Consider the following 22943-nt stretch of genomic DNA (forward strand, 5'->3'; position numbering starts at 1 on the left):
CACACCGCAGAGAAGCTTTCTTTCTGCAGCAGGAAAGCCTAATACTGAGAACGTGACAACCTGGTGTATCAGTTATTAATTGCCACCTGGTGGACCTCCCTGAGACTTACTGGCTGAAAGCAAGCGGAGTTGGTTATGTAGCGCCTGCGCAAGGAGTTGTGGCTAAGTGTGGGGTGCAGGCTGGGCTGGGCTCAGCTTCCAGTGTGGGGACCTGCTCGCCGGCTGATCATCACGGAGCCGGCCAGCTGGTGCTGATGGCTGGCCGAGGGGTGGGTGCTCTGCCGGACGGGTGGCTGGAGGCCTTGGGTGCCCCTTGTGCGGACATCCCTACCCGGTCTCTGCACACAGCCTACTTCGCTTCCGTGCCCCATTAGAAGGTGGCTCAGAGAGCATATACCCCAGGAAGCAGAGCCGGAGAGCCACTAACCTGTGAAGGCCTAGACCTGAACCCTGAATGTGAGGCCGCATCACACCTGCAGTATTGTAGTTGTCACCAAGCTCGTACTCATGGGGCGGGGACAGGGGCCTCATCTCTTCCTGGGAGGACACCAAAATCCCCATCAGTCACTCACCATACGGCAGAGTCCACCAACACCTGCTGGCTTAAAATGTCATTGTAGAAACTCCTTTATTTTAAGCTTGGAAACCTGAGATGTGGATTGGGTTTGGTGAAGACAGCTTGTCCCTTCTCACCATTGCGCATGCAGCTGGCAGGTCAGTGCTGATGGAGAACCAGGAGCCTCCGGCCATCTCCACGGGGGCCTCTCCCAAAACTGGGCTTCTAGATCTGGTGGATGGTTCCAAGATCACAAGTCTCACAAGATAGGAGATAGCAGCATCTGATTGATTGATTGATTGATTGATTGATTTGACAGACAGAGGTCACAAGCAGTCAGAGAGAAAGGGAAGCAGACTCCCTGCTGAGCAGAGAGCCTGATGCGGGGCTTGATCCCAGAACCCTGAAATCATGACCTGAGCCGAAGGCAGAGGCTTAACCCATTGAGCCATCCAGGCACCCCTGATTTCTTATGGCCTGGACCTGGAGACTGGCACAGGGTCACCGCTGCCATGCTCACGGGACCATTATTTAAGGAGAGAGGCACTCCTTTGGGTCCCTGGGCGAGAAGCCTTGGACACTTGGGGACCTGTTTGAAAACCACAGCACCTGTCTTAGTTCAGAGCACCGTTCAGGCACTTTTCTGCCTTATTCTAAGGAAAGCTTACTTCACACGTATGAAGTCATTAAACCAGATATTTCTAAGGCTCTTTTATGCTGTGAATTCCCGTCATCTTAATTTCTGTTTTCCGTGTGTTGTTGGTCTATTCCCTGGTGTTGTATCTTTACTGTGTAATCAGGCAGTGATTGGGGGTATGAAATTGATGTTTTCTCCTTATATTATTCTCCTAAATAATAATAATTACTTACTATTATTACACTTAAGAAGTTTGAATATTTATATAATGTTTGGAAAGTCCAGCAAACTCTTGTAGAAAAGGTATGATGAACATGAACTTGAAGAATGTTGTAAAGAATTATGTTTTTGTAGAGAATACCAGTTAGTAGAAGGTCAGTATTTAAAAGATAATTCTTTTGGAATGGTTTTATTTACCTATATTTAACTTTAATTGAGAGCACTTTTAAAATTTCTTCTCGCTTCATCATGTAGTTCAGGGTGGTTTTGGGGATGAAATTTCCATTATACTTCTCTGTTTAGAGTCTGAAGAAATTCTGAAGGAACCAAGACTTTTTTTTTAATCTTTACCACTTATAAAGTGAACTTGTCTATTTTAATTTGATTTCTTTGTGTGCTAGATACTGTTTTTAGAAAACACAGTTTGCTACTTTGTACATAGCAGTTTGCTTATTGTTTCAAAAATGTTACTTTAAAAAATCCTATTTTTTTCAAGTTTCTATTTAAATTCTAGTTAGTTAACATATGTGATGGAATTGGTTTCAGGAGTAGAATTTACTGATCCATAACGTACACACCACCCAGGGCTCATCACGACCCGTGCCCTCCTTGATGCCCATCCCCCATCTAGCCCGTCCCTTCCGTCTCCTCCCCCATCAGTACTACAGGTCCCTGCAGTCAAGCATCTCTTGTGGTTTCCTTCCCTCCGTCTTTCCCCCTTCCCCTGTATTAAATTAAACCTGTTTCTTAAATTCCACGTATGATGAAATCACGTGGTGTTTCTCTTTCTCTGACCGACTGATGTCGCTCAGCATAACCCCCTCTAGTTCCATCCGTGTTATTGCAAATGGCAAGGTCTCATTCCGTTTAAGGGCCGAGTAATATTCCGTTGTCTGCACAGACCACCTTCTCTTTATCCGTGCATCTGTTGTCATTTAGAGCTACCCTCCGTCCAGCAGTCGCGCTACTACTTATTTACCAAAAGGTTACAGAACCACCGACTCAAAGAGGAGCACACCCCCGTGTTTATAGCCGCGTCAACAATAGCCAAGTTAGAACAATATCCTTTTAGAGAAACAGATTAATTCATTCTGTCTCTGTCATTTATTTTTATTATAATAAGATCAAGGGAAAACAGATGTATCTTAAGGAAATACATTCATGATACACATAATGTGGATTATGCCAAAATATTTACCCATCACATTAGTGTTAAAGGTCTTTTGTATGTAATATTATACATGGAAACTTAATTTCGACCCTTTTTCGTTTGCAGAGTCCTCTTGCGTGGCAGAGCAAGTGGGAAGGCCCTGAAGATCCCTTACAGTACCTGCGTGGTCTGGTAGCTCGAGCCCTCGCCATCCAGGTAAGAGCGCACCACTGAGCGGCACGTGGAGGGCGCTGTGCATTGGGGACCCATGGACACGTGGCTGTGCAGAGAGCGCGAGGTCACGTCCTCTGCTGTCCTCAGTGTAGACAGGGCACTCCTTTAAAATGGTCGTGTGGGGTTTTTTGCTCACTGTGGCTCTTCCTACCTTTTGGGAATGTAGAGAAGGATCTACACGTTTACTGTATGTGAGTCAGATGGTCGGTAACTGACACCGATTCCTAGCTGTGACTAAGTCACGGTAGAGCATGACCCCTCCCCGGAGGGAGCTGCTATTTTCCTTTTTTTTCTTTTCTCAGCAAATCAAGTTTTTTTCCTGAGGGACCAGTCAGGGAACTTGCAGGAAAACTGAGTAGAATGAGGAATGGTCTAGAGTCATTTTCTGGAAGGAGTAGCACATGCTACTGGTTAGCGGGGTGAGCAGTGTACCCCTTCCCCCGTGTGGTTTCGCGGTGTCTCACTCCCTTCATCCTGTGCTGCCGCACCTGCTGCACAAATGGCTTCTTTACCATGACTGCTGTGGTCGTGAGGCCTCCTCGAGGAAGCACGTCCAGCTGCAGCTGTGTCACCGCTCATGCCGGCTCCGCCTTTGAACCCCTGGACACCTTTGAACTAGACTCTGGGTTCTTCTTGCTTAGAGTTTGCCCTCTTTCTGGAACCTCCCGACTCAGCCTGGAATCCACAGCCCATAACTTTATCCCCTTTCAGAAACTTCATTATCTTGTCTCACTCTCCCTTGTGCCTCATCCTTCCTAGAAAAAGGGCCCTTGGGTTAGTCTCTGTCCACACACAAGCTGCTGAGCTCAGGGGCTGCACAGGGTCCCATGCGGGAAGGGCTGGCCCTGCCCCTGGTTCCACCAGGCCTCTTCCCGCAGTGCACTGCTTTCCTGAAAACCATTCTGTCACCACCTCCCCTTTCCCTTGGCCCAGCCCCTCACATTCTGCATTACAGAGAAAATTCATGCTGTGAAGTGGGACCCTTTGAGAAGTCCCACCCTTCTGAGCCCGCCCTCTCCGCTTTGTGCTAGTCCGGAAGAAGTTGACCTTCTGCGGGTGAAGGCTCCTCTGTGACCCACGTGCTGGACTTTGCTGTTCTTAGCTCGGAGGCACTGCCTGCAGGGGCTCGTCCCTTCCTCTGCTCCTCCTCTCCCCTCCCTTCCTGCTCCGTTGTGCCCGTCTACAAATGAGACCTCTTTCAAGGGGCCAAGCTCGTCAGAACATTTGTTTGCTTCTAATATGACTAATCTCTGGGTTGTAGGATTATTGGAGAAGAAATTACTGGATCTGAAAATGACTTTAAAATCAGCAGGCAGAGAAGAACCAGTCAGGACTGATTTGCTGTCTGTCCCTGTGCCTAGACACACACATGAGCAATAAATGGCAGAAGATGGGAGTGAAGGAAGGAGGGACGGAGGGTGGGGGTAGGGACGAAGGACACAGTAGTCCGCACGTAACTCAGGAAAACAGAATGCTCCCAAGTTCTTGGTGTGTTCTGACTGCACGGCTGTGATCATGTGTCCGTTCACGCGTTGTTAGCATTCCTCACTGTACTTATCAGGGGCAGGAATTGTCTTTATCAGCTGGAAATAGTAGCCTACACTACCCTGTGTCATATATGTGCATATGCGCTTAATTATGTGCATATGACAGTAAACGTGGATATTGCATTTAGCATATAAAACAGTTTTTCATGAATTATAATTTTCTGGCACGATCGTTGATACTAAGTGTGTTGAATACCCATCATCACAGCTGAAAACCTTTCCACTGTGTAATTTCTTAAAACCTTTATAGTCATTTCGCCTGAATTGTCATGGTAAAGCACCCTCCTGGCCCTTGACCTTAGCTTGTCTCCCGTCCTTCTAACCAGGGAATAGCAATATTTGTCATTTCAGCCACCACTTAGGAGCATGGTTTTTTCCACTTGTTTTGTTTTCCTATCTTAATTTTTGTGTGTGTGGTTATAAACGTACAGAGATGACTACCTTCCTGCGGTAACTTCTGGCATCTGGAACTCACAAGTGCCATCTATATGTCCCGGGTGAGGGTCCAGAGCAGCTTGGAGCCGTGCGGATGGGGGAGAGAGGGTGAGGACACACAGGCACTGTTGGTGCTGCGTGACGATGGCAGCTCGGGTGCTTGTGATGCTGGGACGCTGAGACTGCCTCGGGCAGGTGTGCAGCGTTCACCACCCAGAGCGCATCGTTTGGAGGCGGGATGTAGAAGGAAAAGAGCACTGCTGGGGGTGTCCCCCATGGAGCCTGCTCGCGACAGGGTTCAGAGCAGATAAGTGGAGCCTGGCCCGGGTCGGGGTAGTGTCCGTGCACTGATGCCTTGATTCCTTCATTCAGTCAAGGTACCGGGAGCAGCTGCTTGAAGCGGGGCGTGAGGGAAACGGTCAGGAAGCTGGTACAGTTGCTGCCTCACAGGTGTCATTTCTGACCTGAAGTTTCCGCCGTGGCGTCCAGCCCTTCTCTGAGGTCGCCGTGCAGAGTGGTAAACAGACACGCTGTGTTCTAGGCAACTGTCCTTGCAGTGTCTCAGAGAAGAGGGACAACAGAATCAGCAACGGTACACACCCTGCAGGAAGTATGGTGCCCTGGAGCAAGCAGCAGGAGGTCCCGAGGGACAGGGAGCAGGGGAGCAATACCCGGCCTAGGGCGCAGGAGGACTTAGCCCACCATGGGGGAGAGGCCGGAGTGCGCCAGGCAAGGGGAGGACAGGCGTCCAGAGGAAGCCCGGGGCTTTCACGTAGCACCGAGCACAGGGAGGAGAGGGGCACAGAGAGTAGGCGGGAGGGGCAGGAAGAGTCAAGTCACAAGACCTTATTAAGGAATGACGATTGATCCTTGGGAACCTCTTGCAAATCCCGAGGAAGGGAAACTAGATCATTTTAGAGGTGAAGATTGCATGTGGCGTCTTAGTCCTCTATGTGGCCAGGGGTTGAAGATTGAAGGCTGGTGATTTGTGGAGAGCTAGAGAGTCTCTACGTTCCAAGGGGTCTCCACTGAAGAGTCTTCGGGGTTCCTGGCGTCCATTCTCTGGGCTCCTCTCAGCAAGATCTTCTAGAGCAAGAACTGCCCCCACCCCCGTATTTCTAATATAGCATACTGTCCACTGAATGAACAGGCGAATGGACAAGATAGGTTATTTCCTGTGGGGATTCAGGAAGTATTTCTCTGGCTTCAGGTTTTTCTGCCTTTTCTTTGGAAATAACATCTTAGAGTTTCTTTGGCTCCTGATTTCCAGGCTTTGTTTCTTCTTGGTGTCCTGACTACCCCCGCAGTGTGTCTAGCCCGTATATTCCGAGTCTCCTGGGCTGGTTGTTGCAAATTCCGACATACTTTGGTGCCAGCCTTTGCCTTTGTTTCTCCGTCTTCCTATTCTCCACCTCCCGCAGCCGGGTCCCTTGGCCGCACACCCGCAGTTCTGTTCCTTCCCAGCTCGTGAGCTGCTTCTGTCCCAGCAGCATGCACGGACCTTTGCCTCTGGGACCCGGTCGGGCTGGGGTGTGGCAGAGCAGTACTCTGACCATGTGGACGGACTCCTGCTGTGTCCACACCGTCCTTGTACTGCTGACCAGACTCGGTCTGCCGTGTGCCAGTGGCAGGCTCGCAGGCGCATTTTCTAGGCCTGAGTTTCTGCTTAGGTTCCGTGTCCTCTGTTTTACAGTTGATAGTGATGGCTTCACCTCTACCCAGGACAATGATGGTGGTGGTGGTGGTGGTGATTATCCTTCTAACTCAAGCCCCTGGCCGATATACTTGTATATGACCATATTTGGCCACCCTTCCTTCTTATGTTAAAATCTTGTTATTTATTTATATCAACCTTTAGCAACTTTGAAGGCTGGGGAGATCCGAACAGTAAACAGAAGTAGTGAACACCAGCGTTAGCACGTCATATAAATGCTCCTTAAGGTCTTTCAGGGAGTAAAGATAACTAAACAAGCAACAGCAATCTAAACAACTCTCTCTCTCTTTAAGATTATTTATTTACTTATTAGAGAGAGAGAGAGCGAGCAAGTGGGGGGGCGGGGGACAGAGAAAGCATCTGCCGCAGACTCTGCACTGAGCGCGAAGCTGGACTCCTGCTCCACCCCACAGCAGGAGATGGTGACCTGAGCTCAAACTAAGTCGGTCGTTCAACCTGCGGAGCCTCTAGGTGTCCCAAACAACTATCCATCTAAACAACAAAACTCTGGGAGAAAATAGAAGATGTGGTGTCACCTAGAGTCTCTCTGTGTTCCCCCCTGTCCCCACTCTGCCCAAGTGGCTCCTCCTGCCAGGGCCAGGGTTCATTGTGGACGAGGCCCGAAGTGAGCGCGGTACCAGGTTGCCACGGCCCCCCTTCTGTCCACAGTGCTGTTACACTGGGTCCTCTCCTACCCTCCGCACCTGGCAGTGCCGGAAGCAGACCTTTCCCTCGCTTGGCTCTCAGTCCCTACTCCTCCCTCCCTCTGTTTTTCCTGAGATTCTTTTTAGATGTTGTGTTCTATCTTATGATCAGATAATATTCAGGCACAGTTTCTAGCGTGTCTGCTAAGATGCTTCTTGTGACCTTAGCCACACAGATTGCTTCTTCAATTTGTTACATTTTACTTCTCCTCTTCACTTGGAGCAGACTGGATGGTCACTGAAAACAATCTTGAGAGCCTCTGGTTCTTACTCTTCCCTCTTTGACCTTGACTGTTCTCTAAGGACTTGAACTGGCATTTCTGGATCTCGACGTCTCATGACACCCTTTTTAGGTTCATCTAAGTAGCCCTTCTCATTTTCCTAGATGTAAAATCTGAGCTTCAGATTGTTTTTCTTGTCATTGTGCCACTTTATGTATTCAGACTTTTTTTTTTTTTTTAAGATTTTATTTATTTATTTACTTGACAGACAGAGATCACAAGTAGGCAGAGAGGCAGAGAGAGAGAGAGAGGAAGGGAAGCAGGCTCCCCACTGAGCAGAAAACCTGATGTGGGGCTCAATCCCAGGACCCTGAGATCCTGACCTGAGCCGAAAGCAGAGGCTTTAACCCACTGAGCCACCCAGGCGCCCCCCCAGACTTTGTAAAATGATCTCATGAAGGACAGAAAAGAGAAAAACAGATACTTGTAAGAACTGAGCTCATTCTGGAGACTAGGCACGTATATGCTGTACATGAGATCGGGTAATATTTACAGCACATGAGGTGGGTGTAATTTCCGTTTTTAAAGATGGGAGAAATGCAACCCCAATTTCAAGAATAGTTAAACCGTTTACAGGAATTACATGGTAAATGAAAGAACTCACTCTCAACTGCCCTTTCTTTAAAAACATGCCAGTTTTTGATCATTCCATAAACTATCAGCACCATTTTAGAAAGATTTTCACTCTCCCACTTGAAACGTTTTACGTTGGCCTCTCTCCATACAGCCATTGCCACAGGAGTCATTGACTCCTCCTTCCTTCCTGTGACAGAGGCTGAGAATCTCAGAATCACTGTTAACTCCGTCCTCTCTTCGTGTGTGTCCAGCCCAGCAGAAACATGATCTTGCCTCTACATTCGAGAACACTCACATGTACCACCTGACCTGCCACTGCCTTGACCAATGTCATTATCAGTGCAGCCGCCACCTACCTGTGCTGCTTCCCCCGTGCCCCCCCCACCCCGGTTGGTTCTCGGCCAAGCAGCCTGGATGTTCTGGCTAAAGCATGAATGAGACAGTGTCCCTCCTCTCCTGGGAATATCCTCGCGACATCTTATCTCCCGAGTCACACAGTCCTTCCATCCCTCCCCTGGCAGGTGAAGGTCAGGTGAAGGTCGCACATGTCCCTGTTGGTTTCCTCCTCTCTCCACTGCCTCATGTCCTTTGCCGCAGCCTCGCTGGCCTCGGGGCTGTCCAGTGACCAGACCGGCACCCCCTCCCCAGGCTTTTATTCTTGCCGCTTCCTCCGCCCGAGCTGCTGCCCCCAGATCGCACCGAAGGGATTTTCTGTCTCTGAGCTCTTTGCCCCACCGTCGTCCTCTCAGCAAGGCCTTCCTTGGCCACGCTGTTTCAGGTCGTAGCCCCCTCCTTTCCTTCTCCGTTTTTCTCTGGAGCCTACATCCCCAGCTGATGCTCTGTGTATTTCCCTGAATTTTCTTTGTGTTCCCCCCGGAAGCTTCAGAGGGGCAGACATTTTTGTCTGTTTACTGCTCTATCCAAGCATGTGGAACAAGGGCTTGCACAGGTAGCTTTTCAGTATCTAATGTATAAATGAATGATTCAATCACGGTTAAGGTTATTCTCAAGGAAACTGACATGAATCTCTTTGACGTTTCCTTAACCTTCGTGATTTACCCCCCAATATGTATTCTGTAGCATCCGTGACATGCTTATGAGATTTAATTTCTATTTAAGTCTGCCCGATAGATGTTACAGTTTAATTTTTTACTCTCTACTCTAACATTTGAAGATTTGCTCTATTTTCTCTTGAAACCCTAGTTGTTAAAAGCAGTCTTACTAAAATTATCTTTTTAATTTTTCATTTGTGTTCTGGGATATCTGACTCTACTTTGGAAAGTTCTGCAGTACTTTGCCTTCCTAGAAAAGTCTTTATTTTCCAACTCCTTTTAGTAACTCTCACAGTCCCTAGTATAAGGTTTTACACATAGTAGGCACACTGCAAAAGTATGCATAGGAAGGCATATCAACAGAATTGAAAAAGCAGTCTATTTGCTCTCTAAAACCTCTAACATCCCTATTTTTCTATACGGTACTTAGCCAGAACACGTATGTGATGGATCTTGTTAATTCATATTCATTCATTCTTTCACTCATTCACTCACTATTTATGGAGCTTCTGTTTTGTGTCTCCATTATTCTAAGTGCTGGAAGTACAAAGTAATGAGGAAATCATGAATTCCTGCCAACAGGAATCTCTACATTTAGTGAAGGAAATAGATAACAAATAAATAGATTAATAGTGGAATTTCATGAAAAAAATACATCTTAGCCCAAATCCTGAGATTTATGATTAACATACAGCCGAGCTTTAAACTGTTTTGTCACTATCATAAAATGAACTTAGGGTACATAACCGAAATATGACCCAGTAAAATAGAGCTATTGCTATAGCAGTAGTATTACCGGATTTTAGGAGTTCCATTTTATACAGGGACAGTAATTTCTCCACACTCTCAGCTAGTAAATTCTGCCTGTGGTCAGCTGTCTTGCACATTCGGAATACTAAGTGGTAGTCTGTGGTCTGTGATCGTCTGCAGTTGTGCGGAAGCGAGCCTATAAACTGCTTGCAGAAGATAAATCTTGGTTCTAGAAATGTGACAATATAGCAACATAATTGGCTTTCAAGATAACAAAATCTTCCCTGAATTTTTATCTGCATCTCGCTTTTGTCACATGCATACCAATTTCGGCGGCTACTGGCGCGGCATAATAAGAGGCTCCTCACCGCGGAGGCCTGCGGAGACCATGTCAGCGGACCCCCCAGGGCTCCTGCAGCATCCGCAGGCTCCACAGACAGGCCATGGTCCCCGCAGGAGGCGGGCCTGTGGGCGCCCATGTATCAGCACTGCCCGCCCCCGTCAGGGCGTGGGCTTGTGAGCTCAGGAAGGACCCAGCTGCAGGGACCCTCTGTGTCCCGCAGCCGTGGTGTGGCCACAGAAGGCCAGTGTGGGTGTCCCAGGGCTGGGGGACTCTGCCCGAGTCTGGGCTCTCCAAGGGAAGGGTCCAGCCCCCAGACAGAGGAACAGCCTGAGCCCACGGACTGCCACATCCTGTGCTTGGAGGTCTCCGTGGTCTCCCCTTTCCCAGGTGCTCCTTCTCATACCCCCCACCCTGGCTTCCTCCCTCAGGCCTGGGCAGCTGCTCACATCCCCCATCTTCAGGAAGCAGCATCTATAGAGGGTGCGGGGGACACCGCAATGCAAATGATAGGATAATAAGATCCTGTCAGCCCTGGGGTCACCAGCCCCAGGGCTCCTTCCCTGCGCATGCTCCCAAAAGGGCCAGGTCCTGGGGCGAGGCTGCTGGTGAACCTCTAGCTGCGCCCTAAGCCACCCCAGTGGCTGGTGTCCCTGCAGTTTCCAGGCCCAGGGGCCTCAGCTCTTCCCCTGCTCCATCTGGCCACCTGCCTCCTCTAGCAAACTTGTCCACGGTTTTCTTGCTGTAGGCAGAGCCTGTCCCAGGAGGTCGTGAACCATCCTGAGTCCCTGAAAGCCCTCGCCACATGGTGGCGTGGTCAGTGTAACTGGAGCACGTGGTCCTGGTTTCCTGGTTCTATGCCTTCTGTCGTCAGAGCCCCGTGTCCTGAGCTCCTTGCACCCGGCCGGCTGCACCTGCGCACCCTGTGGAAGGGCTCTGGGCGTTGGGCTCATTGGACTGCGGTTGCAAAGAGCACAGAAGTGAGCCCTCAGGGAGGCTGCCCAGCTGTCTGCACCCCGTACAAATAGCTCAGCAAAGTACTTTTTAGTAATATGTTTTCTAGGAAGAACCTTGAACAGAAAATCCTTACCTTAAGTAAATCTCAAAAAACTCTTTTTTTACTAAATGTCCTAAAAACGGTTGCTAATCTAGATCTGCAATTTGTTAAGCTTTTTTTAAACCTCTGATTTTTAAAATCTCAGTAAAATTTTGTTTTATTTTTTTTATTTTATTTTTTCAGTGTTCCAAGATTCGTTGTTTATGCACCATACCCAGTGCTCCATGCAATACGTGCCCTCCTTAATACCCACCACCAGGCTCACCCAACCCCTCACTCCCTTCCCCTCACAAACCCTCAGTTTGTTTCTCAGAGTCCATAGTCTCTCATGGTTCGTCTCCCCCTCCGATTTCCCCCAACTCCCTTCTCCTCTTCATCTCCCAATGTCCTCCGTGTTATTCCTTATGCTCCACAAGTAAGTGAAATCATATGATAGTTGACTCTCTCTGCTTGACTTATTTCACTCAGCATAATCTCTTCCAGTCCCATCCATGTTGCTACAAAAGTTGGGTATTCATCCTTTCTGATGGAGGCATAATACTCCATAGTGTATATGGACCACATCTTCCTTATCCATTCATCTGTTGAAGGGTATCTTGGTTCTTTCCACAGTTGGGCGACTGTGGCCATTGCTGCTATGAACATTGGGGTACAGGTGCCCCTTCTTTTCACTACATCTGTATCTTTGGGGCAAACTCCCAGGAGTGCAATTGCAGGGTCATAGGGAAGCTCTATTTTTAATTTTTTAAGGAATCTCCACAGTTTCCCAGAGTGGCTGCACCAACTTGCACTCCCACCAGCAGTGTAAGAGGATTCCCTTTTCTCCACATCCCCTCCAACACTTGTTGTTTCCGGTCTTGCTAATTTTGGCCATTCTAACTGGTGCATGGTGATATCTCAATGTGGTTTTGATTTGAATCTCCCTGATGGCCAGTCATGATGAACATTTTTCCTCAACATCATTTGTTGAATAGTTTTTCTGTTCCTCAGTGATCTGTGATACTGCCTATATAAAATATTGAATTCTTATATTTTCTCTCACTTTGATCAGAGATGGAAGTTCAGCTTCCTTTTGTATAGATCCATGATACATCTTATAAACGTGTGTGAACATGTGAAGGGCAGTGGGGTTTTGCCTGTGGTGTATAACTGATGCTTTCCTGTTGCCTTTGAGTTCATCTCAAACAGTTCATTATATGAATGTAATTTTGTTACAATAAGGATATAGATCTAATTCTATATTTAACCAGCTTTATTACTGATAGCTAATAGCTTTAGTCTCTGACTTTTATATCCTTAAAAAGCTTAGTTTTGACTAATATATAAATCAGTTAAGAACATTTTTGAGTAATGTTTAAAAAGAAAAGGTACAGTTGTATATTTATTTTCTGAACTCTAGCCTATACAAAAGTGATACCTACTTGTATTCACGAATGAAAGGTAAGTTAAGTAGATGAAAAGTTTTTCAGGGAAAAGCCTTTTCCTTCAAAATTCTGTCTATACTGGTTCATATAGGAATAGAACTCTCCTTCTTGTTTGTTTGGTTTAAAACGAAGGATGCACCTGCCTTGACGGGTCGTGATCACCCAGGGTCCACAGTTGACCTTCAAGTCTGTTCCTGATGTGTGACCGTCTGTGGGTTTGGAAAAGTAGACGACATGCGCTCGTCATTACGGCAGCACACACAGTACTTTTACCGCCCTTGAAACCCTCCGCACCCCCCCGCCCCGGCACCCCTCACCCAGCCTGGCTAGTCGCAGGTCTTCTTCCTGTCTCCAGAGTCTCTCGCCTTTTGCCCTACCACAGTCCCTTGGAACTGCCGCCTGTTCTCACGGCTTCTCTGCCTTGGCAGTGTGCATCGAAGGTCCCTCCTGTCCTTCGTGGCTGACAGCCCGGTGCTTCAGTGCATTAGTCCGAGATGTCCTGAAGGACATCTTGGTCGCTTTCCAGTGTTGACAGTATGAAGAAAGCTTCTCCAAACAGGCTGAAATGTAATTTTTAAAAAATGTGCTTCACTGTGTTTTCTTATGTGAAGTTTGCTGTTCAAAGACAATATACATATTAAAAGAATCTTTGTTATTTAGATTCTTTTATCAAATATGCCTTTGCTTTAGTCTGCCTCTAAGCCTGACAAAAAATGTTTGTTCCCTGCCATGGACTAAAAAAAAAACATTTGTATTATAGAAGCTTTTCCTTTTTCTTACTAATGTTATTAATTCATATTTTAAGTAAAAATATGATTATTAGCCACACTTTAATTTTTAGTTAATTTGAACATATTGCATATCTAATACAGGCAACAACTGTTTTGAAATTTTTGAATTAAAATTTAATTTTAAGAATTAATGATAGTATTAATTTGAAACATGTTTGCATTAAATATCACTTATAAAAGATCATGCAAGCATAATTTGTTAGCTTTGTCTAGCTAATGAAAGTAGAAGACAGATAATGAAAACATTTCATAGGGAGTAAACCAAATAAACAATAATTTAAACTTCCTTAAAATAGGTAATATCCAAGAAGAAATAATTATAGTTTGCTAAAGAGCTCTTTTTAGGTTGTTTCTGCTTTTTAAGTAAGAGTGTGATGAACTGGTGTTAGGGCTGCAGGCAGGAAGAGGTCAGAGGCACTGGACGTTCCCACGAACACAGGAGCTGTGTGGAGCGGCTTCTCCACACCTGGCTGACAGGTGTGCGTGCTTGGGGGACGGGGTGTTGCAGCACGGGATGTAGAGCTCCTCCGCATGGAAGTGAGTAATCACCGTGTCCCCAGCCTTCATAATTATACAAAGTGAATGGCTGAGTGGATGACCGCTGTGCGGGGTGGTACCGGCTGATGTCACTGTGCTACTGCATCTGTGCTTGAGCCGGGCTGACAGACTGACGGACTGACCCGGATGGACACGGGAATCACCAGTAAGTTACCTTTCTCCTACGGCGCCTCAGCACCTGCCCTGTGGACTGTACAGAAACCATCGCACGGGGCCGCTTCAGTCGGCCTCCTGCCCTCCGAGTCCTGGGCGGCGAGGGGAATAGGGCGCTTGGGGCTCAGTGGCCGGGGGAGTGCAGGGTCAGCTAGCACGCAGGAAGCCCGTCGATAGTGTGAGACACCTAAGACATGCTAGGGGACGACATAGCGGGTTTATAAAATGCCAGATACTGAGCAGACTGAGCAGAAATACCTTTTACCAAAGAACCCTCTCTTGTTAGATGTGACCCTCCTCTGCACTACTTGGCTCAGAAAGGTGGCAAATCTGCAGGCAGTCTGGATCGGGGCCCATTCAGTTCGCAGGACCAGGACTCGGGGGCCCTGGGGGTCTGTGCTCGGACCCCATTCTCCGGTCAGCTTTGGAGCACACTCTGAACCGCGGCTCATCAAGAGAAGCATTGGCCCCGGTGGAAATGCCGATTGTGAGATGACTTTTCTAATTTTACGCTTTTTATTTGGAGTAGAATTTTACCAGCAAAGGATTGTGCAAGGAAGCTTTTTTATGGTGGATGGATATTATATCAAAAACAAATTACAGTAGACTCCCGACGTAAAGCAGAATCTCTTTTTTCCAGGCACTATTTTGGAGCAGCTGGGAATGGTGTAACTTCGTCACTGAACATGACTTCTACATAGTAGTTCTTTAACAGATTTGTTTTCCATGTTTACAAAGTTTTTGAATGGGTGTGTGTCTTATTCTTTCCCCTCTAGAGCTGGGTAGAGAGGGCTGAGAAGCAGGCTCTTCTGTCTGACACACTCGACCTGTCAGAGCTCTTCCACCCAGACACGTTTCTCAACGCCCTTCGCCAGGAGACAGCAAGGTGAGCCGAACTCTTGACGCATCTGTCTCTCTGCTTCCTGCGCTTGCAATCACATTCGCGTCGTTGTTCAGAAATAAACTTATTATTGGGACGCCTGGGTGGCTCAGTTGGTTAAGCGGCTGCCTTCAGCTCAGGTCATGATCCCAGCGTCCTGGGATCGAGTCCCACATCGGGCTCCTTGCTTGGCAGGGAGCCTGCTTCTCCCTCTGCCTCTGCCTGCCACTTTGTCTGCCTGTGCTTGCTCTCGCTTCTCTATGACAAATAGATAAAATAAAATCTTAAAAAAAAAAAAAAAAGAAAGAAAGAAAGAAAGAAACTTATTATTAAATCAAGGGAGTTACGTTATTTCCTAGTACTTGATATTTCTGAACAGGGAACTTTTAGTTTGAAAAATATTGCTTAGAATTATGATATTTTTATTAGAATTGAAAAGATGAAATTTAATTTTTAAATTGTCGGTGATTGACCTGGATAAGCCATGTCTGATAGGGTGGGCGGAGGAGCCACTCATAGGTAAAGGGGTCAACGGGAAAGAACAGTATGCGTGGGGTTTCTCAGTCTTGCCAGCCACGTTGCATCTCCCCGTGGTGACCACTGGGCCCTGCGCAGAAGCATTTTAATTTTTGCAGACCCCTCTCTTAGACATGCTGGCCAGGCTTACTGGTGGGGAGCAGGGTTTGATAGTTAAGATCAAGCTCTTTTTTTTTAGGACACACTTGGATAATCGTATCATATAGACTGATTTTTTAAATAAATTAGAATGGACTAAAAGGTATTTGGAAAAGTAAACGGAACCAGATTTAGTTCTGTGTTGATTCGGGGGGATTTCCGTATGTAGTGCCTGAGGGTCATTTCATAAGTGTCCGTGTTTTGGTTCAACTAATAAGCACGATGGCACACTTCCCGCGTGGTGGTCCGGCGGGAGGCGGAGGATGGCGCGGTGAAGCCCTGGGTGCCTTAGCAGCAGGGGATCCTGTAGGCCGTTACCTTTACAGATGTGGCGTGAGGTCTAAGACTCTGCGTCATTTAGGAAATCTGCTTCTGTGCACATTATAAATATTTCAGTTGTAAACGAAGAGAAACATGTCAGCCTTACTGTCTATTTTTTAGTTCCTGAGATGCTTTCTAACATTGGCTGCTTCTGTGTTACAGGGCGATGGGCTGCTCGGTGGACAGCCTTAAGTTCGTAGCCTCGTGGAAGGGTCGGCTGCGAGAGGCAAAGCTGCAGATTAAGGTAGGGGTAATTCTGATGCTTATCCAGGCCTAAATGTAATAATATTGCCAACTTGATAATGATTCTGAAACTCCCGTCGCTGACCTTGCTTATCTTAGTGGAAGATGAGCCGAAATATCCTATCTCCTATGTGAAAAGTCAAAGTCAAGACTTAGGATGAAGCAGCTTGGACAAAACAAAAATGCTTTCCACTCTAAAAATAAGACTGTTAGGGACACAAGGTATTGAAAACTCAGGTGTGTGGGAGGATGTGCGTTTGTGTCTAGGTCTCTTTCAACCTCCCGCGCCTTAGGCCGAGTCAGCCACGGACGTGTTCAGGCAAGGCTGTAGTTCCCCTTACCGGTCAGTGTCCCCGACCCTCCAGACCTGCCTAAGAGAACACCTGTGTCTGTTGATCCCCAGTTGATCCCCAGTCCCTGGACCGTGTTCCTCTAGGGTGTCCTCATTACTGCTACTGACCTGCCATGGCCCAGCAGGGCTGTGAGGCGCAGGGCCGGGTCTGCCGGCGACAGTCTGCCCACGTGTCCCCACTTGGAGCTGGCCTGTAGCAGGGAGGGGACCTCCCCGGCAGCTCCGGAGCCCCCTGCTGTCCCCCGTACCACTGAGGCCACTACACCCCAAAGGGCAAGAGGAGGCCTCGGCCCAGTCAGGTCATTGTGTTTCCTGTGCCACAGGGCTGCTTGGGAAGGCCGGGCCACCTAGTGTCCCTGCATGCCGCGCTTCCTGCGGGAGCTGAGGGAGCTCTCTTCTGCCTTGGGCTGTCTCTCTGGTCTTGTGTTCTGCTCCTGTTGGGCCACCTCTTTGGCTGGGTGCTTGGCTCAGTACTCCGCTGAGGAGGAGTAAAGCCTGCCAAATTGTTGGTTTGAGCAGTAGGAAATCCATCGGCCTGGAGACTGATGAGGTCCTCCAAACTGTCGTTTTCGGCAATACAGGAAATGTTTTGAGCCTGTCTTCGTTCACGCTTCCCTTTAAAGGAGAGCTGCAGGGGAAACACGGGGGACCTTTGTAGAGACCTTTCCAACCCCCTGTATGTTGTTTTACGATGCAAACAATGCGGTACTACGTGTTGGCATTCTTACATTTTAGTTTCATTCTCAGGAGTAAGGAGGTCTTTAAATTCCACTGGTGACCCTTATATTTCATGATAGGATAGTCATGGAGGGTGCGGAGAGAGGAGGGGGTATTTAGAAGGTGTTTCTTGGAAGTGGCAGGTCTGGGCAGTTTGGCAGCCCAGGGGAGGCTGGGGGAGCCCAGATGGCTGTTGGGGCTCAGAGGTGCCGACGATGAAACAAGGCTCGGAGAGTGTGCTTTCTCAGCCGGCCGCTCCTCGTTAGCAGGAGCAGTGATGCGCCTCTGTCTCAGGAGCCGCCTCTTACAAGGTCAGGTTGGGGCTCTCTCAGCGAGAACCGTGTCTACACATTCCAGACAGACTAATTCAGCTTGAAACCTAGAGACATTCTAGCGCTGAAATTAGCAGGTCTTGCATAATTCTGTTCTTATATCAGCGCTCTCACTAACAAACAAGGGGTCTGTCTTTCCTGTGGTGCAGCAATCTTGCTGTAAAATTAGCTCTTCAGAATTACTGGTCCAGGCATACGCCACCGTGACCCCCTTACCTCCACGCTCCCTCAACCCGCTTCCGGCTACATTCTGGTAAGCCTCTCTGGACTTTAAAGGCCAGAGCACTTCCATTACCATTTGATAAAACCTGAAAGTACTAGGTAATGTTTATCAGATCGTTCTGTCTTCGGGCACCTGGATGGCTCAGGCAGGTAAGTGTCAGACTCTTGGTTTCAGCGCAGGTCATGATCTGGGGGTCCTGGGATTGAGCCCCACGTTGGGCTCTGTGCTCCATGTGAACTCTGCTTGGGATTCTCCCACTGCCCCTGCCCTGCCTAGGTATGCTCGCTCACTCGCTCTCAAATAAAACCTTTAAAGAGAAGAGATTATTCTGTATTTTCTATCAAGTCTGCACTATGAGCCTACAGATGTGGCTCTGAACGCAGAGGACCAGCTTGACCTCTGCTGCCTTTGGATAAGCTCCGGCTGGATTCACAGTGCAGACACTGAGAGGATGAACACTTTCAAAGAGAAACATGAAACTAATGTTATCAGAACATTTGTATTTTTATTTTCATAATTCTCTAAATGTACAGCAAGGTTTGTGTAGAGAAAGAGAAAGAGAACGCTTCATTCCTCTCCCGGCTCTGCAAGGCACGGGTGTTGTACCTTCAACTTTCGGAGCTTTATTCCTTTCTTCAAAAAATGCTATCAGAACCCCAAGCAAGGGGCACACATGATCTCCTTTAATTACACTTTTCTCTCACCCTCTTGGAGAAAGACTAACTTTTGGTCATGTCCCATCATATTTATATTATATTTCTACTAATCTAACATTGACACACCTGCAGTAGTAGCTAAATACATTTTAAGGAGCTGTTTCTGAACTATCTGCTAAATAAACAGTCCGAGAGGCAGAAGTCCTGTGAACACTGGCCCGGTCTTCACCTTCTTCATTCTCCGATCAGAGACCGTCCTCTTTGTTTTCAGAACACGTGGCGTCCGGAGTCAGGAGAGCATGTGCGGCCTCGCAGCATTCGCTAGCGCACAGCGGTTCCTGACGCGTCAGACAGCCCGTGGCTTTCAGTGGTTTGCTTGTTTCCCCGACAGATGGGCGGCCTGCTGCTGGAAGGCTGCAGTTTTGACGGGAGCCGGCTCTCGGAACATCACCATGACTCCCCCAGCGTGTCTCCCGTTCTCCCTTGCTGTGTGGGCTGGATTCCCCAGGTAAGGCCACGCCGCCGTTGGGATGAGATAGTCTCGGCCTTGGCATTTTTTGTTTGCTTTCTGATGTCACCTGCGTTTGAACAAATTTAGAGTCAAAATATCATATCCTTTATGAGTCTTAAAATGTATCGGGCATTTAAAAATCTTTGTTTTGTTATGGAAAGAACAACATTATAGTTTCTGATTTCTAAGTAATGGATATCCTGCTAAGGAAAAAAGCCTCTATTGATAATCTGGATTACTATATAGTATGTTCTTTATTTCCCACGTCAGCCGTGCAGACATGGAGTGTTGACAGGTTAAGACACATCAGATTACTGGCAGGCTGTGTCCCTGTGCTGGGATTAGGCAGGGGAAGAAATACTGCGGTTGACACATAACGTTACGTGAGTTTCAGGTGAACAACACAGCCATGTTGTACTCATAAACAGGGCCACAGTCTGTCCCCCAAAAACACCATATGGTCAGTACCACTGATCATATGCCTTGGGCTGCGCCGTTCACCCCCATGACTCATTCTGCAACTGGACGGCGGCACCTCGCACTCCCTCACCCCCTCTGCCCATCCCCCCAACCCCCACACCCTCGGGCGACCCCTGCATTGCTTTCTGTATTTGGGGTCTGTTTCTGTATTGTTGATTGGTTCATTTGGTTTGTTCCTTAGATTCCACGTACAGATGAACCCACATGGTCTTTCTCTGACTTATTTCACTTGGCAGAACACCCTTTCTGTTTACCATCTTGTCCCAAGTAGCGGGCTCGCTCGCTCTCTGTGGCCATGTGAATGTGGACGAGCATGTGTGTGCACGTCCGCGCGTCCGTCCATGTGCCGCGTGCTGTCCGCCCGTCGGCCGTCTGTGAGTGTGCACATCCTGGCTGTCGTAAGGAACGCCGCCGTCAACAGAGGGATGCGGGTATCTTTTCAAGTTAGTGCTTTTATGTTTCTGGGGTAAATACACAGTAGTGCGATCAGGGAATGGTTTGGGTGCTCTCACTTGGACTTTGTAGGCAGCCTCACTGCGGTCTCCAGTGGCTGCGCCCATTTGCAATCCCAACAAAGTGCACGAAGGTTCCTTTTTATCCTCATCTTCACCAACACTTGTTTCTTGTCTTGATTCTGGCCATCCCTACAGGTGTGAGACTTCAGATCTCGTTGTGAGTCTTTGATACGTGTGTCTGATGGGGGCGGTATTGAGTATCTTTCATGTCTGTCTCCGTCTGTGTCTTTTCTTGGAAAAATGTCTGCTCAGATCCTCTGCCTCTTGTTTCAATCATCTTACTTGTTTTTGGGGTTGTCACAGAAGTTCTTGGATGTTCTGGACATTAGTTCCTTATAAGATGTATCATTGCACATATCTCCTTTCCTACAGTAGGTTGCATTTTTGTTTTGTTGATAGTTTCCTTTGCTGTGCAGAAGCTTTTAATGTTGGTGTCGTCCCACTGGTTTATTTTTGCGTTTGTTTCCCTCAGCTCGGGAGATGGATATGAAAATGTGCTGCTAAGAGCTTCCTGCCTGTGTTTGCTTCTGGGAGTTATATGCTGTCAGGTCTCACATTTAAGACTTGAATCTACTTTAAGTTTATTCTGTGAATGGCATAAGAAAATGGTCAATTTCATTCTTCTGTAGGTAGCTGTCTGGTTTTCCCAACACCATGTATTCAAAAGATGATCATTTTTTAATTGTATATTCCTGTGTACTTTTCCATAGATTAACTGACCACATGAGCGTGGGTTTGTTTCTGGGCTTGCTTTTCTGTTCTCTTGATCTGTGTCTCACACTGTTCTGATGACCACAGCTTTGTCGTAGAGCTCGAACCCTGGGATTGTGGTACCTACAGCTTTGTTCGTCTAACATTGCTTTGGCTGTTTAGGGTCTTTTGTGGGTACCTACAAATTTTAGGATGATTTGTTCTAGTTCTATGAAGAATGCTGTGGGTATTTTGATAGGGATTGCCCTGACTCTGCACGTTACTCTGAATAGCGTGGACATTTTAACAATATTAACTTTCCTAACCTGTGTGTCTGGTGTGTCTCTATATTCGTATTGTCTTTAATTTCTTTCATCAGAGCTTTATGGGCTTTAGATCACTCAGGTTTCACCTCCCTGATTAAGATTTTTCTTAGACATTTTTTTTTCATTTTGGTGCAATTATAAATGGAATTTTTTCCTAAGTTTCTCAGCTACTTTGTTATTAGTGTATAAAAATGCAACAGGCTTCTGTATATTCATTTTGTGTCCTGCAACTTCACTGAATTCATTTGTTTTAATGGTTTTTTTTTTTGTTTTTTTTTTTTTTGGTGGAATCTGTAGAGTTCCTACCTCTGCTATCACATTATCTGCCAACATCGACACTTTCACCTCTTTACTGGCTTGGGTGGCATTTGTTTCTTTGGTCTGATTGTCGTGGTTAGGACTGGCGGTGTCACTTTGAATAAATGTGGCAGGAGTGCACCTCTTGTCCCTGATCTAAGAGGGAAAACTCTGTTTCCCTCTGAGTATGGTGTTAGCTGTGGGTTTGTCCTGCAAGTCCTTTATTATATTGACTTATGTTCCTTCTAAATCCCTTTTTTTTAACCAGGAGTCTTTATCAGGAGTGGATGTTGAATTTTTTTTTTCTTTTTCTGCATCTACTGAGATGATGTGTGATGTTTAGCCTCCATGATCTGCAGATCATCAAACCGTCCTCGTATGATCTGCAGATCGTCAAACCGTCCTCGCGTCCCCAGAATAAATCCCACTTGGTCATGGTGAGTGACCGTTATGTCTTTTTGAATGTCCTTCACTAATATTTTGTTGAGGATTTCTGCATCTGTATTCTTTGGGGATATTGGCCTGTAGTTCTCTGTTTTTGTAGTGTCTTTGATTTTTCTGTCAGGACAACTGGTTTGAATTTGGAAGCTTCCCTTCCTCTTTGATTTCTTTGGGATAGTTTGGGAAGGATGTTAAATCTTATTTAAATGTTTGGTAGACTGCACTTGGGAAGCCATCAGGCCTGGGAGTTTTTGTTTGTTCGGAGTACTGTGGATTACTGATTCACACTTTCATTATTAGTACTCAGTCTGTTCAGATGTTCTACTACTTGATTCGTTCTTGGAAGGTTTGATGTTTCCAGGACTCTCTCCATTTCTTTAGATTGTCCAGTGTGTTAGAATAGTTTTTCGTACTAGTGTCCTGTAGTCCTTTGTATTTCTAAGGTGTCGGCCGTTCCTTCTTTCAGGGGTGATGGCGTATATTCTCTCTCTTTCTCTCTCAGAGTCCTTCTAAAGGTAAATCAGAGAACCAGCTCTTAGTTTCACTGATTTCTATTTTTTTCTAGTTCATATTTCATAAACTTCTACTCTCATCTTTACTTTTTTCTTCTACTAACTTAGAGCTTTGTTCTTTTGTTACAGTTCCTTTAGGTGTGAAGTTAAATTGTTAATCTGAGGTTTTTCTAGTTTCTTGAGGTCAGCCTGCATCACTGTAAATTGCCCTCCTTTAGAATTGCTTTGTCTGTGCCGATGTTTTCAGATTGTTGTCTTTTAATTTCCATTTGTCTCTGTGAGTTTTTTATTCCTTTTAGGTTTCTTCTTTGACCCATTAGTAGCATGGGGTTTAGCTCCCACCTGTTTGTTTTGTTCACGTTTTTCCTGGTAATTTCTAGTTCATATCTTTGTCGTCAGAAAAGAAGCTTGATATGATTTCAGTCTTCAGTATACTTAGACTTGTTCTGTGGACTAATCGGGCATCTCGTCTACAGAAAATCCCGTGCCCCACACAGAAATGGGTTTTTGGTTTTCTGCCTGGATGATCTCTGTGGATGTAAGGGGTATGTTAAAGTCCCCGATTATTACTGTATTATCTCTGTTAACGTTTGC

The 22943-nt window shown here is 46.8% G+C and overlaps 1 protein-coding gene across 5 annotated transcripts in view; it reads left to right on the forward strand.

The window, feature by feature from the left end:
- The window catches only part of DYNC2H1 (dynein cytoplasmic 2 heavy chain 1), a 256749-nt gene that overhangs the window by 220870 nt on the left and 12936 nt on the right, over positions 1-22943 (forward strand). For all 5 annotated transcript variants that reach the window (XM_032358199.1, XM_032358201.1, XM_032358204.1 and 2 more), the window contains 4 exons: positions 2689-2778; positions 14955-15064; positions 16217-16298; positions 18969-19085. In XM_032358199.1, the coding sequence (XP_032214090.1) occupies positions 2689-2778; positions 14955-15064; positions 16217-16298; positions 18969-19085 (399 nt within the window). The remainder of the gene's footprint in view (positions 1-2688; positions 2779-14954; positions 15065-16216; positions 16299-18968; positions 19086-22943) is intronic.

Source organism: Mustela erminea, chromosome 9 (genome assembly GCF_009829155.1).
Source record: "Mustela erminea isolate mMusErm1 chromosome 9, mMusErm1.Pri, whole genome shotgun sequence".
Lineage (NCBI taxonomy): Eukaryota > Metazoa > Chordata > Mammalia > Carnivora > Mustelidae > Mustela > Mustela erminea.